Genomic DNA, 13,461 nt, shown 5'->3' on the forward strand with positions numbered 1-13,461 from the left:
TTTTTTGTATTTTTAGTAGAGACGGGGTTTCACCATGTTGGCCAGGCTGGTCTTGAACCCCTGACCTTGTGATTCGCCTGCCTCAGCCTCCCAAAGTGCTGGGATTACACGTGTGAGCCACCACGCCTGGCCAAGGCTTTTTATTTTTAATGAAGAACCTAGTGGTAGTGATATTTTTGCACGTCTTCTCTATAGTCAAAATACTGAGCTAGACATTGTATTCTGGAGTATAAACAACAGAAAGCAAATTATATACTTTCAGACACTGAATGAAACATTATGACAAATAAGAAATTACTAACAGATTAGCATTATAGGGAGGAAAGTAAACATTTAAGTAAATTACTTACATTGCTTGTCCATGATTTAAACAGATTCTGTAAAAGAAGATCTGACATTAATATACAGTCTATAAGTTTACAAGTCAAATATAACAGTTGAAACAGGATACTCTAAAACTACCCAGTCACACTCATGGGATATTCCTCTCTATTCATCCAGCCCAGCCTTACCTGGCCATTTAAGCCCTTTGTGCTTAACTGCATTCCCCTTGCTGTGTTTCTGAGTAGGAATTTAGAAATTGTTGGTCAGCTCATGATAGTGAATACATTCTAAAGCCTTTTGAGGTGAGGGTCCAGTGAAGCAAAAAGCTGTAAAGATACACTATGAGCTAAGACTCCAAATAGTAACCAAGCTAAAAACATCAGCCTTCACAACTTGCACAGTCTAAAGGAAGTGGGTGGTCAGTTCCCAGCCTCTGGACTTGGGCCCCAGGAATGTTCCAGCAGGAGAGCGAAAAATGTTAAATATCAGTTCACACTACTGCAGTTATCTTGGGAAGTGTAGGTCTTGTGGAAGTGTTTTTTGTAAATTTCAGAAGGCCTGACACTACTCTATGCATTCAGAGACTTCTTTTTCTCAGAGAACCGACTCTCAGGAGTTGTCACAGCCATGGCACCTTGACCACCAAAGTGAAACTTCGTACTCGGTATTTATACAGAAACATAATAAACAGCAAACATTCTACTCAATACTTTTGCCTTCCAGTGCTTTTACTCAATCCCAGTCTTTCCCATTACTATCCATTCACTACTTTTTCCATCTCCTGTAAATCCCGATGCCCTTCATCTCTTAATGACAAGGCATCAGGCAAAACTCTGTTACCCAACTGTTTTATCTTGGACCCACACACACTTACACAAACTTTCCCCTTCCCAGGCCCACTCCAGTGCTGGCTATTCTTTAACCAGCTTCTCCTACTGTGCAACTGATTAATAAGTGGTTAATAAGTCAACTGATCCCTCTACATGCTCAACTAAAATCTAGAGTTCCAGAGAAGAATCTGCCTCCCTCCTTGCTGTTTCAGGGGGGAGGCGTATTCTTCTCTGGAACTCTAGCATTTAGTTGAAACAGCAAGGAGGGAGGCAGAAACAGCGAGGAGGGAGCCAGGGGTGGTGGCTCATTCCTATAATGCCAGTATTTTGGGAAGCCGAGGCAGGAGGATCACTTGAGTTCAGAAGTTTGAGACCAGCCTGGGCAATGTGGAGAGACCTTGCCTCTACTANAAAAAAAAAAAAAAAAGCCAAGTATGGTGGCATGTGCCTGTAGTACCAACTACTTGGAAGGCTGAGGTGGGAGGAATGCTTGACCCTGGGAAATTGAGGCAATGGTGAGGTATGATGACGTCATTGCATTTCAGCCTGGGTGACAGAGCAAGACTGTGTTTCAAAATAAATGTGTTTTATTTTTTGTTTTTTGTTTTTATCATTGCCAGCTTTAAGAACAAAATTGGTTGAAAAATTCAAAATAGGTTTATATGGTTCTGAAATAAATCAAAAGGGGTGTTTGTGTTACTGATTTAACTTCCCACATTTTCTTAGGACAATGGGAATCCCAGTTTGCATTAACTGGTCATAAATGAATTATGTGGACCTCATCAAGCCACAAAGGTAGAAATTAATAAGTTTATACTTTTCCGCAATTAATCTATAAGGTGAACAAGAAGCTAATAAACACATGGAACCAAAATAGACTAAAAGTTTTCAAGACTACATTTGTGTTTTAGATTCCATATGAAGAACTGTTTAAAGGAGACTAAATTCATACATATAAGAGGACATGATTTTTGTCAGCCTCAAATTTCTACCATCAAAGACTATACTTTAAAATGCCAATTTTCTAAAAATATGCTAAGAGTACTTTAACAGATATGTCAAAAAATACTAATACATTCCAGATTAGAAATAAGTAGTATTCTTTAATTATCACACTGGACTACACATCTCTAAAGTCTTTACCTGCCCCTTGCTTCTTATAGGATCCCACTCTATAACATGCTTAGCTTAAAAAAAAAAAAAATTCTATGGCCTTTAACCAATTTTAACAGAACTTTTAAGAAACCAGTGTTTCAGTTATTCTCACCTTGCCTACAATGTCAGGAAAGCACCAAATAATGTCTAAGGACAAATCCTAAATAAAATGTAAGGGCAAAAACATAGCCAAGTTTTTATCTCTCTCTCTCTCTCTCTCTCTCTCTCTCTCTTTCATTTTTTCAGACTACTGAATTAGGAAAAAATCATAGTTTCTGGATTTCAAATCTATTCATCGGAGGCAGAAAATATTTTTGTCATAATTTTACAAATTTTTTTTCTTAGCATTTAGTTGTTTTAGGCTTTCAAGTCCCATGCAAGCCAGAAATAAAGGATGTTCTGCAAAGGTAGAGAATTCATTAACCAATGCTATGTATCCTGGTAAGCAGTGGTCCCCAATCTTTTTGGCACCAGGGACTGGTTTCGTGGAAGTCAATTTTTCCATTGACCAGTGGAGCAAGAGATGGTTTTGGGATGATTCAAGCTCATTACATTTATTTTGCACTTTATTTCTATTATTATTACATTGTAATATTTAACAAAATAATTATACAATTCATTATAAGGTAGAATCAGTGGGAGGCCTGAGCTTGTTTTCCTGGAACTAGATGATCCCATCTGGGGGTGATGGGAGACAGCGACTGATCATCAGGCATTAGATTCTCATAAGGAGTGCACAACGTAGATCCCTCACACATGCAGTTCACAATAGGGTTTTTGCTTTTATGAGAATCTAATGCCGCTGCTGATCTGACAGGAGGTGGAGCTCAGGCAGTAATGTGAGCGATAGGGAGCAGCTGTCAATACAGATGAAACTTCACTCATTCACCTGCTGCTCCTCTCCCGCTGTGCAAGCCCAATTCCTAACAGGCCACACACTGGTACTGGTTGGTGATCCAGGGGTTGGGGACCCAGCTATTAAGAATAGGTGGAGGATCTTAAACAAGGAGTATCATGAGTTTCAAGTCCTTGCCAAATGAGTACCAACCACAGAAATCCAGGACAGGGAAAAAAAGCTGATTCTAAAACAATGACAATTTGTTCATATTTGCTCTTTTTTTCCCACTTGATTACATTATTTTTCATCCTAAAAGATAAGCTAGTGAGGATGAGAACCTACTGGCAAAACTACTGCAGAATAAAACCTGAGCCTTTGCTTTACTATAGGTTTTCGAATTTTGACATTTCCCTAATATCTCAAGCATTGCAAATGGCATGTAATAAGCTCAGATGCAAAATGTTAAGTGTTCCTTGTATCTGTCCATGTGCCCAGTAGATAAAGCACTGTGTGCTAGGTCACTAAAGTCATCCACTATGTGGATGCCTACATTCCTCTTTGTTGTTATCATGATCCCTTGGGGTTTCTCAAGCTTAATGAGTCTATTCAAAGATGTATGTCACTCAGTTTGGGAATAACTGGTTGTGCCCTGAATGAATTAATGAGTTAATTAATTTAGCATGATAACTCATAAATAATGGCTTCTACCACACTTATTTTGTTTTTAATTTCATAAATACTTCAGAGAAAGAGAAAATCATCTTTATGGTGTACCAAAAAAATGTACTAAAGTTATGATGTATACTGTACCATTGGAATAACAATTACTCCAGGATGAACGAAGAACTTCAAATATAATCTGATTTGTCTAACTCTGTTAAATAAGACTTTGGAGGAAACGGAGGCATCATATATTATTTGCATATAAGTACACTGCTGTTAAAATTTTTCTACCAGAAATCATAAGTCCCCATTGTTTCTCTGGACTTCTTGATAACTGTAAACCTCTACTACCAGGAAGAGGAAGAAACAGCACAGGAGATTTCCAGTTCTGCCTTCACAATTCACATTACAGTGAAACTCTTCTGACCCATCTCTTGAGGTCACGACATTTTTATCTAATTAAATAATTTCCATGTCATTTGGGCAATGTTTGTAGGTAAATTTGATACATTTCAAAATGTTTCGTTGACATCTAAGAAGGGAAAATATTCATCTGTTGAACTCTGGTTTTGGTAAAACTTAAGTATAGAAAAAATTTATACATTTACACAAATGTGTCGGGCAAGCAGGTGGTGAGGCTTGGAGTACCCAGCACATCATACCTGTAAGATATGGGAATGCAGTGACATGACTGAGGCTGATAATAAATGCAAAGTACCTTGTAACAAGGAGTCTTCCCATAAAGATCCTCTTGTGAATTTTATGCTTAAACAAAATAAATATGCTTAAAACCAATTTGGGATAGCCTTTTATAGCATTTTATATTAAACCTTGAATAAAAATGTAGATAATATGTCAACTAAAACCAAGTGAGATGATAGTGATCAAGTGTTCTACAAAGCTAAAAAGTAAACCAAAGAGACAAAGGAAACAAATACTAAATCAGTCATTCTCATTTGATTGCTTTATTCTCTGAAAAGCCTTTCCTGACAACCCAGAGCTCCCTCACAAATTCGAGTTGTTTCTTTCCTTTCCTTCTAATAAATGATGAAACTAAACCCATGGAACTAAAACTGATTTTAATGTGATACAGCTCACTAACTAGCTAAATTAAGATTATTAATTATTCATATTCTTTGCACCAATGCCTCTGATTCACTGAAAAAAGGAAAACTGACAACCTTCAGTGAAATTTGTTAAAAGACTTTCTTAAGGTATCTTTCTTATGTAAGATAGAAAAGGCTTGAAGTTCAATTTACTTTTGTGCCACTTAGCTTTAACTAGGCCAGGTGCTATGGTTAGAATGGGTGACCAAAGTTCATGTGTTGGAAACTTAATTTCCAATGCAACAGTGCTGGGAGGTGTGGCCTAATAAAATATGATTAGGTTATAAACATTCTACCTTCATGAATAGATTAATGTTATCTTGGGAGCGGGTTAGTTATTGCGAGTAGGCCTGTAATGAACTCAAGCTCCATGCTCTCCTGCTGTCTTGCCCTTCCACTTTCCACCATGGGATGATGCAGCAAGAGGACCTTCACAAGATGCTGGCACCTCGGTACAGTCATGCACCACAACAACAGATCACATATATGATGGGGGTCCCATAAGATTATATACCATATTTTTACTATACTATTTCTATGTTTCGATATGTTTAGATATATAAATACTTAACATTGTATTATACTTGCCTACAGTATTTAGTACAGTAACATGCTACACAGGTTTCTAGCCAGGAGCAATACTTTATTGCACAGAGTCAAGGTCCAATAGGCTATCTGCAATCTCACTGGTCATTCCTTTTCTTGAATGAGCCAAGTTCCCTCCAGCCCAGGACTTCTACCTGTGAAGTTCCCTCTGTCTATAATGCCCTACACCACCCCACTCACCCACACACCCATAGACTAGTTTTATTTGAGACTTCCTTCAGCTCTCAATCTGACTCTTCTCAATACCCCCCACCCCACCACCCTAGCCTAAATAATAGGCTATACTATCCAGGATTGTGTAAGTAAACTCTATGATGTTCTCACCACCACAAAATTGCCTCATGATGCATTTCTCAGAACATATTCTTGTCTTTAAGCAACACACGATTATGTTGGACTTCCTAGCCTCCAGAACTGTAGGAAACACATTTCTGTCCTTTATGAATTACCAAATCTCAGGTATTCTGTTACAGCAGCAGACAATATATGGAGACATCATATTTTTTCTAATCACTTATTAAAAAGAAACATATGGAAAATTGAAGAGTGCAACTATTAGTTCTGATTAAAAGTTGTTTTGGCTTTTTAATTTAGCACTATTCAGGGTAGTGCTATTGAATGTGTATATATAGATATATATACATATAAAAGTACTCCCTATATAAATATTCACTAAATATAAAGCTTGTATGGTTTTTAAGGAATTAATTGAAGGCAGGGAGCATGCAAGGCACCATACCAGGCACTAGAGCACAATATCTTGACACTAGGGGAGACAGACAATTACGAATTAAATATATTATTAAAAATACTGTATGTGCTATAGATAACAATAATGTTGCTGTAAGAAAGGGTTATGGCTTTTAAGTTACCACTAACTTCGACGGTGGTAGGGGTTTAATAAAAGTCAGACTGGGAGCTGAAGGAAATCTCAAATTAACTAGTCTACGGAGGTATATGGGTGGGGTGTTGGAGGGCATCATAGATAGAGAGAACTTCATAGGTAGAATTCCTGAGCTGGAAGAACTTGCCTCATTCAAGAAAGGAAGACCAGTGAGGTTACAGAGCAGAAGAGGGAAAGATTCTTAGAGATGAGGATGGAGAGGTACACAAGGGTCTGCTCACACACAATTCATGTCTCTCCACCTGTACTCTAAGCTCCTTTACAGATCTAAAGGCAGTTTGATCTGTAAACCAGCTCTTTTACCTGCCACTTTTCTATCCAACTGCGGAAATCCACTCATTTCCCTTTATTTTTATTTTTCATTTCCCTGCATTTTCTCATTGTTCAAAGCTCTACTATTGTTGTAAACAGGGTGACATTAACAGAAAGGTTTGTTTTTAGGAAAAGCTCAAGAAAGGAGCCCCCAAACTGCCTAACACTTTTAAGTGTTACTTGTAGTAACCATGTATCTCAATGTGATAAACCAGAAGAAACAATGACTGCCTCTGTTCCTGGCACTGGGAACTGCCTGTACCTGGAACTGGGAAATGGCCATGCCAAGATTTCCAGGAATAACAGTGCATGAATGAAACCGCATGGGAACCAGAGAGGCAGCTTGGAGAAGCAGGGACTTTGTCAAATATTTAAAATAATAAAAGCTAACTGTCACTGAGTACTTTCTGTAGTGCCAGGCACTGCTCTAAGAACTTTACATTAACACATGTAATACTCTGTAGCTTTTTAAAATAGTTACACAGTTTCAGAGATGAGACAATGGGAAGAACTAACACATGTAATACTCTGTAGCTTTTTAAATAGTTACACAATTTCAGAAAGGAGACAATGGAAAGAACATAAATGAAGAAAGTGGCTGACAGTCCACAGATGCGAAGTAGTAGAGGCCGAATTTAAAGTCGGGCAGCCTGACTAGAGCCAATGGTCTTAGCAACTGTGCCATATACTGCCGCCATCTTTTCCAAGCTGGCCTAGCATAGCTGTGGGCTCCAGGCAGACTCCAGTGAATACTTACTGATAAATGACAGCCTGCAGGCTGTATTAACCGTCCCTTCTAATAGCCCCACTATGCTGGCACAGGCTCCCGAGCCCAGCCTCAGCCCAGGATTCAGGGCTGCTCTCTGCCTGTAAAGCAGTGTAGCTAAGGGGAAGCTCAGTCCCCCGAGGTGTTTTCAGGCAGGACAACCCTGGTCATTGGAATGGTTCTGGGTGCCGCTGGGCGACCTCGGGCCTCTGGCCGAGTACCTACTCCACTTCCAGGGTCCCTTTCAGAGGCTTCTTGCATTTCTGGCCCCAACCTTCACCCCACATCCTCCACCTCCAGAGCAGCAAACACTACCGACGGGCCGTCGCCCCGGTTCTCCGTAAGTTGCCCTCCACACCTGACCCTGGCCCTGGGACCAGAACAGGCTCCGCGCAGTTCCCGCGCCCGCGTCCCCGGGAGGCGGCAGAAAAAGCCGCCCGCGCACCTGTGGCTGCCGCTGTTTCCGCTCCCGAGCGAGCCAAGGTCCAGAGAGCAGGGTCCAGGCGGTGGCTTCCTCTCCGCGCCTTCAGACTGCCAGGCACAGCTGCTGCGCAACCTGCTCCAAAGGCAGCAGGAAGGGAGTCTGGGAGTAACCTTCGCGCCCACCGCGGCAGCTCCGGTTTCGTTTCCTGGATCTTACGCACACAGCGCGGCTTCATTTCCCTGGTCCCTGCGCTGGCGCCTGGGTCCCGCAGGGCTGCTGGAGGAGGAGGAGCTGGAGGAGGGACTGCACCCACCACGGAGTGTGTGGCCCGCCTCCTCTACCCCCGACTCGCTTTCTTTTTTTTTTTTTTTTTTTNTTTTTTGAGACGGAGTTTCACTCTTGTTACCCAGGCTGGAGTGCAATGGCGCGATCTCGGCTCACCGCAACCTCCGCCCCTTGGGTTCAGGCAGCTCTCCTGCCTCAACCTCCTGAGTAGCTGGGATTACAGGCACGCGCCACCATGCCCAGCTAATGTTTTTGTATTTTTAGTAAAGACGGGGTTTCACCATGTTGACCAGGATAGTCTCGATCTCTTGACCTCGTGATCCACCCACCTCGGCCTCCCAAAGTGCTGGGATTACAGGCTTGAGCCACCCCGCCCGACTCGCTTTCTTGCTCCTCTGAGAGGCTCCAGAAACGTTTGTCCTGTGGCTAAGGGAAGAGGTGAACTGGAACCTCGACACCAGCTGGAACTGAAAATCATCAGCTGGGGAGTGGTTTCCGCCAGGAACTTTCTTCACTCTGGCTTCGACCTCTATCTTTCGGAAGCCCATGGCTTTTCAAGGCAAGGGAGCAGAGGCAGTTTAGATGACTAATGAGGAGGGGGGTCAAGATTGTTTTTCTTTATGGTGCCTTTTCTTTCTTGCTGTCTTTCTCTTTCTTTCCTTCTACTAAATTTTGTTATATTTTTTAAAGTCTGTTTTTAAGCAGTTACTTGAATGTTTCAAAAGCTCCCTTTATTTTTTAAAATAAATATTGTGCCTAGATCCTTTTTAAACTAGTTTTTATTGTGTGTATTTAAATTATATGTATGACATATCCATCAACTCCTGTAATTACACATTGCTGCCCGTGGGGCGAGAGCAGCTATAATCTACTCATTTATCATAAATCCTGAATACCACTATCGTTAACTATAGTCCTCATGTTGTACATTAGATCTTTCCATTTGTTCATCCTACATGTTTGTAACTTTGTACTTTTTTACCTAAATTTCTCCATTTCTCCTGACTCCACTCCAACCTGGATGACCCTGGATAAACCAATGGTTCCCAACCTTTTTGACACCAGGGACCAGTTTCGTGGAAAAGAATTTTTCTGTGGACCACGGTTGGTTGGTGGAAGGTTTCAGGATGATTCAAGCGCATTACGTGTATTGTGTACTTTATTTCTATTATTATTACATTGTAATAAAATATAATGAAATAATTATACAACTCACCGTAATGTAGACTCAATGGGAGCCCTGGTCTTGTTTTCCTGCAACTAGAGGGTTCCACCTGGGAATGAGAAGAGACAGTGACACTGTAAGTGTGTTGCTTATGTCCAGTCTACTCTGTAATCGTGTTTTGGTTGTTGTTGCTGCAGAAAATCCTGCTTCACGAACGTAGGATGTTGAAAATGGAAGCAAGCTCTTCAGTGCTTTTGTGGCAATCTCATGATTTGAAGCTGTCTCAAAATCCTTTTTTTTTTTTCTTTTTTGAGACGGAGACTTGCTCTGTCGCCCAGGCTGGAGTGCAGTGGCACGATCTCGACTCACTGCAACCTCCGCCTCCCAGGTTCAAGCAATTCTGCTGTCTCAGCCTCCCAAGCAGATGGGACTACAGGCCTCCATCACCACTCCCAGCTAATTTTTTGTAGTTTTGGTAGAGACGGGGTTTCACCGTGGTGGCCAGGCTGGTCTAGATCTCTTGACCTGGTGATCAGCCCACCTCAGCCTCCCATAGTGCTGGGATTACAGGTGTGAGATACCGCGCCGGGCCTCAAACATACTTTTAAGGTCACCATCATTTGTGATCTCAAGCAACTGATCCTCTTCTAGTGGGGACAAAGTCGATTCACCTGGCTTATTCACAAATGGGTCATGGAGACATTCATTCCCAGTTCAGGGTTCTTTTGTGGTTGGGACGTAATGCTTAAACTCTTTTGAAAGCTGAAATAGGTGATCATGCACCAGCTGAGAGAAAGAAGTCCCTGGCTCAGTCTCTTTCAAAATCTCTGCTAATGTTTGAAACGTCAAAAATCCCAACGTTTCACTCCTTGCCTCCATAATTCCAGTTTGGCTTTCGATGCAGCCACTTTATCTGCTGACTTGAACATAGTTGTCCTTCTCCCCTGAAGTGACAGGTTGAGTGCATAGAGCAGGCTGAATATGCCACACAAGTAAGCAAGTTTTGCAACCCATTCTGTGTCACTGAAATGTGTCGCCAGTGGTGACCATTTTTCTAAAAGAAATCTCTGGAGCAGCTCTCATAATTCAAAAATTCTGGCCAGTGACCTGCCTTTAGAATGCCACCTCACTTCTGTGTATGAGAAGACATTTGTGCTCTGTGCCCATCTCCTGACAGAGCTGCACAAACAGATGTAAGATCATGTACTTTCATGTGGTTGATAATTTTTGTCACATCCTGCAAAATGTTAACTGCAGGTGAGATTTTTCAGCTAGCCAGCATTTTTCTGTGGATGACATAGTGCGTATACTCACATTCTTGTCTCTTTGCCCAGAGTAGTGAAACCAGAAAGCCATCCAGTCATGGCAGCCATTCCTTCCATGCATATACCTGCACATATTGACCAATTCACTTTTCCTGATCTGTAGTCATTTAAAGAGTTAAATAGTTCTGCAGCTGTGGTTTTGATTGGCAACAAAAGCTCACACAACACATCCTTGTGCACATACTTCCTGAAAAATAAATCATACACACAAAAAGCATTGTTGCTTTGTTGTCAACATTGGTAACCTCATCAACCTGGTTTACATACCTTGGTGACTCATTAATCCTCTCTAACAATTGTGCCTCTATATTATCTGCTATTTCATCAATTCTTCTAGTTATGGTGCTAGCCGAAACAGGAGTATGTGCCGTCTTTTGAACTGCAGCCTCTCCTAAAAGTTCACAACAAATGTCCTTAGCAGCAGGCAGGATCAATTCTTCACCAATAGTAAAGGGCTTCTTGCCTTTAGCAATGCGATTAGCTACTAAGAATGATATGCTCAGTGAAGATATATTTGGTGACGTGGTGGCCTTCAATAATTGCTTCTATGTGTTCTTTGTGTTCATGTTTTCATTTTTTTTTTTCATGAAAAACTCCAAAGGCTTGTCTTTTAATGCAGAGCACTTGGTCTCCGTGCGGCACAGCAGTTTTGAAGATTTCATAACATCATTGGATAGCCGGTAACCACATATTATACAAAGCAGGCTTGGAGAATGTGAACCACCTGTTGTAATAAACCTGTAATTTAGGTAGGACTCTGGGTATTTTCCTTTAAATGCAGCTTTCTTTTGTTCTGCAGTCTTAGTCTTCTGCTGTCTCATCTTTGGGTCTTTCTCCATTTTCAAAGAAGCTGTCCAGTGATGTTTGTTTTTCACTCATTTTGGCTAGGGTTAGCTTGTGAGCTTAGCAAAACTGTGACTAAGACAAGTGCACAGCGTGGGAAAGAGGTGCAGAAGAAAGCCGTAAAATAATGGCTGGGGCATGCACAGACTAAAATAAGTGTTGGATTCTGACTTAAAGCCTGCCACCAGGTGCAGTTATACAATTGAAGTACATCAATTTTCCACTGTAAAGCCTGGCACCAGATGCATCTTAATTGTCACTTATCACTTGCCGCTTGTCCCTCACTGGTAGGGTTTTGATATGAGCCTATAAGCAATGTATTTATTATGATCTCTGTGCAGTCAAAACGCTCTGCTAATGTTAATCTGTATTTGCAGCTGCTGCGTAGCACTGGCTTCACTGCCTCAGCTCCATCTCAGATCATCAGGCATTAGATTCTCATAAGTAGCATGCGCATAGATCCAGCCCATTTGCAGGTCTGTGGCCTGGGGTTTGGGGACCCCTGCTATAAACCACTATTATATATATTTGACCTTTTATTTTCTTAATTTCAGCTATAAGTGAGATTATGCAAAATTTTTATTTCTGTATCCTTGGCTTATTTCATTTAGCATAATGTCCTCCAGGTCCATCAATGTGATGGCACCTGGCAGGATTTCCTTCCTTTATAAGGCTAAGATTCCATTTTTGTGTGTCTCTGTGTATGTATACACACACAATGGAGTATATGTATCTTTCTTTATACATTTGTCCGTTGATTGACACCTAGACTGTTTCTATATCTTGCCTATTCTAAATAATGTTGCAATGAACATGGGAGCGCAACTATCTTCAGGAGGTGGTGATTCCATTTTCTTTTGGTATATACACAGAAGAGGGATTTCTGGGTTATGTGGTGGTTCTATTTTTAATTTCTGTAGGAACCTCCATACTGTTTTTCATAATGGCTGCACCAGTCTATATTCCCACCAGCAGTGCACAGGGATTCTCGTTTCTCTATACCCTTGCTGATACTTGTTATCTCTTGTCTTGTTGATTATACCAATCCCAACAGGTGTGACATAGTATTTCATAGTAATTTTGATTTGCATTTTTCTGACGAATAGTGATGTTGAGCACTTTTTCATATGCCTGTTGGCTATCTTTATGCCATTATTGAAGAAGTGACTATGCTTATGTCATTTTTGAAGAAGTGTTTAGTCCATTTCCCATTTTTTAAATTGAGTTAGATAGAATACATAAGGAGGTTAATTCAGAAATAACGTCTCTGTGCTGACCTTGCGAAGGAAGAAACTAGCCTTACCAAAGAATTTTAACTTTTTTATTATATTACCAACACAAAATCTCTTTTTTTTTTTTTTTTTTTTTTTTTGAGACATTCTTACTCTGTCACCCAGACTGGAGTGCAGTGGCACAATCTCAACTCACTGCAACTTCTGCCTCCTGGGTTCAAGCAGTTCTCCTGTCTCAGCCTCTCAAGATGATTTCTCAGCTAAGTGTTGAAAGAAGAGTAGAAGATATCCACAAGCAAAAGGCAGCAACACAAACAAAGAAAGACCATGGTGTATTTTAAGAATGCAAGCAGTTAAATATGACTGCAGTGCAAGATGGAGCAAGGTATGGAGTTTACAGACTCCTGATTTTGAGGAAGAGACAATTAACTGTGGATCAAAATTATTGTTTTCTCTTTCATGGATAGAATTGTTGCTGACAAGTGGCTCTCTACCTGGGACTGTATTTCTTTACATAGAGATGTGGCCACATGACCAAATCCTAGTCAATTAGAATGTGAGAAGAAACAAGTGTTTAATTTCTAAGCAAGAATTTATAATAGGTGAGCCTTCACTGCTGTTTTCCATCCATTGGTTTAATGCAGAAGATGATGAGATCTTAAGAGATGGCTGAAATACAGGCA

At 40.8% G+C, this 13,461-nt stretch overlaps 1 protein-coding gene across 2 annotated transcripts in view; it reads right to left on the bottom strand.

Moving 5' to 3' along the window:
- The window catches only part of LOC108300854 (phospholipid scramblase 1), a 28,245-nt gene extending 20,059 nt beyond the window's left edge, over positions 1-8,186 (bottom strand). The window contains exons 1-2 of one of the 2 annotated variants that reach the window (XM_037736842.1): positions 7,950-8,186; positions 351-377 (exon numbers count right to left, since the gene is read on the bottom strand). In XM_037736842.1, the coding sequence (XP_037592770.1) occupies positions 351-363 (13 nt within the window). In that variant the 5' untranslated portion in view covers positions 364-377; positions 7,950-8,186. The remainder of the gene's footprint in view (positions 1-350; positions 378-7,949) is intronic. The other variant, XM_037736843.1, reaches the window with a different exon arrangement.
- Positions 8,187-13,461: the final 5,275 nt, after the last annotated feature.

This window comes from Cebus imitator, unplaced genomic scaffold, assembly GCF_001604975.1.
Source record: "Cebus imitator isolate Cc_AM_T3 unplaced genomic scaffold, Cebus_imitator-1.0 Scaffold30, whole genome shotgun sequence".
NCBI classification, from domain to species: Eukaryota; Metazoa; Chordata; class Mammalia; order Primates; family Cebidae; genus Cebus; species Cebus imitator.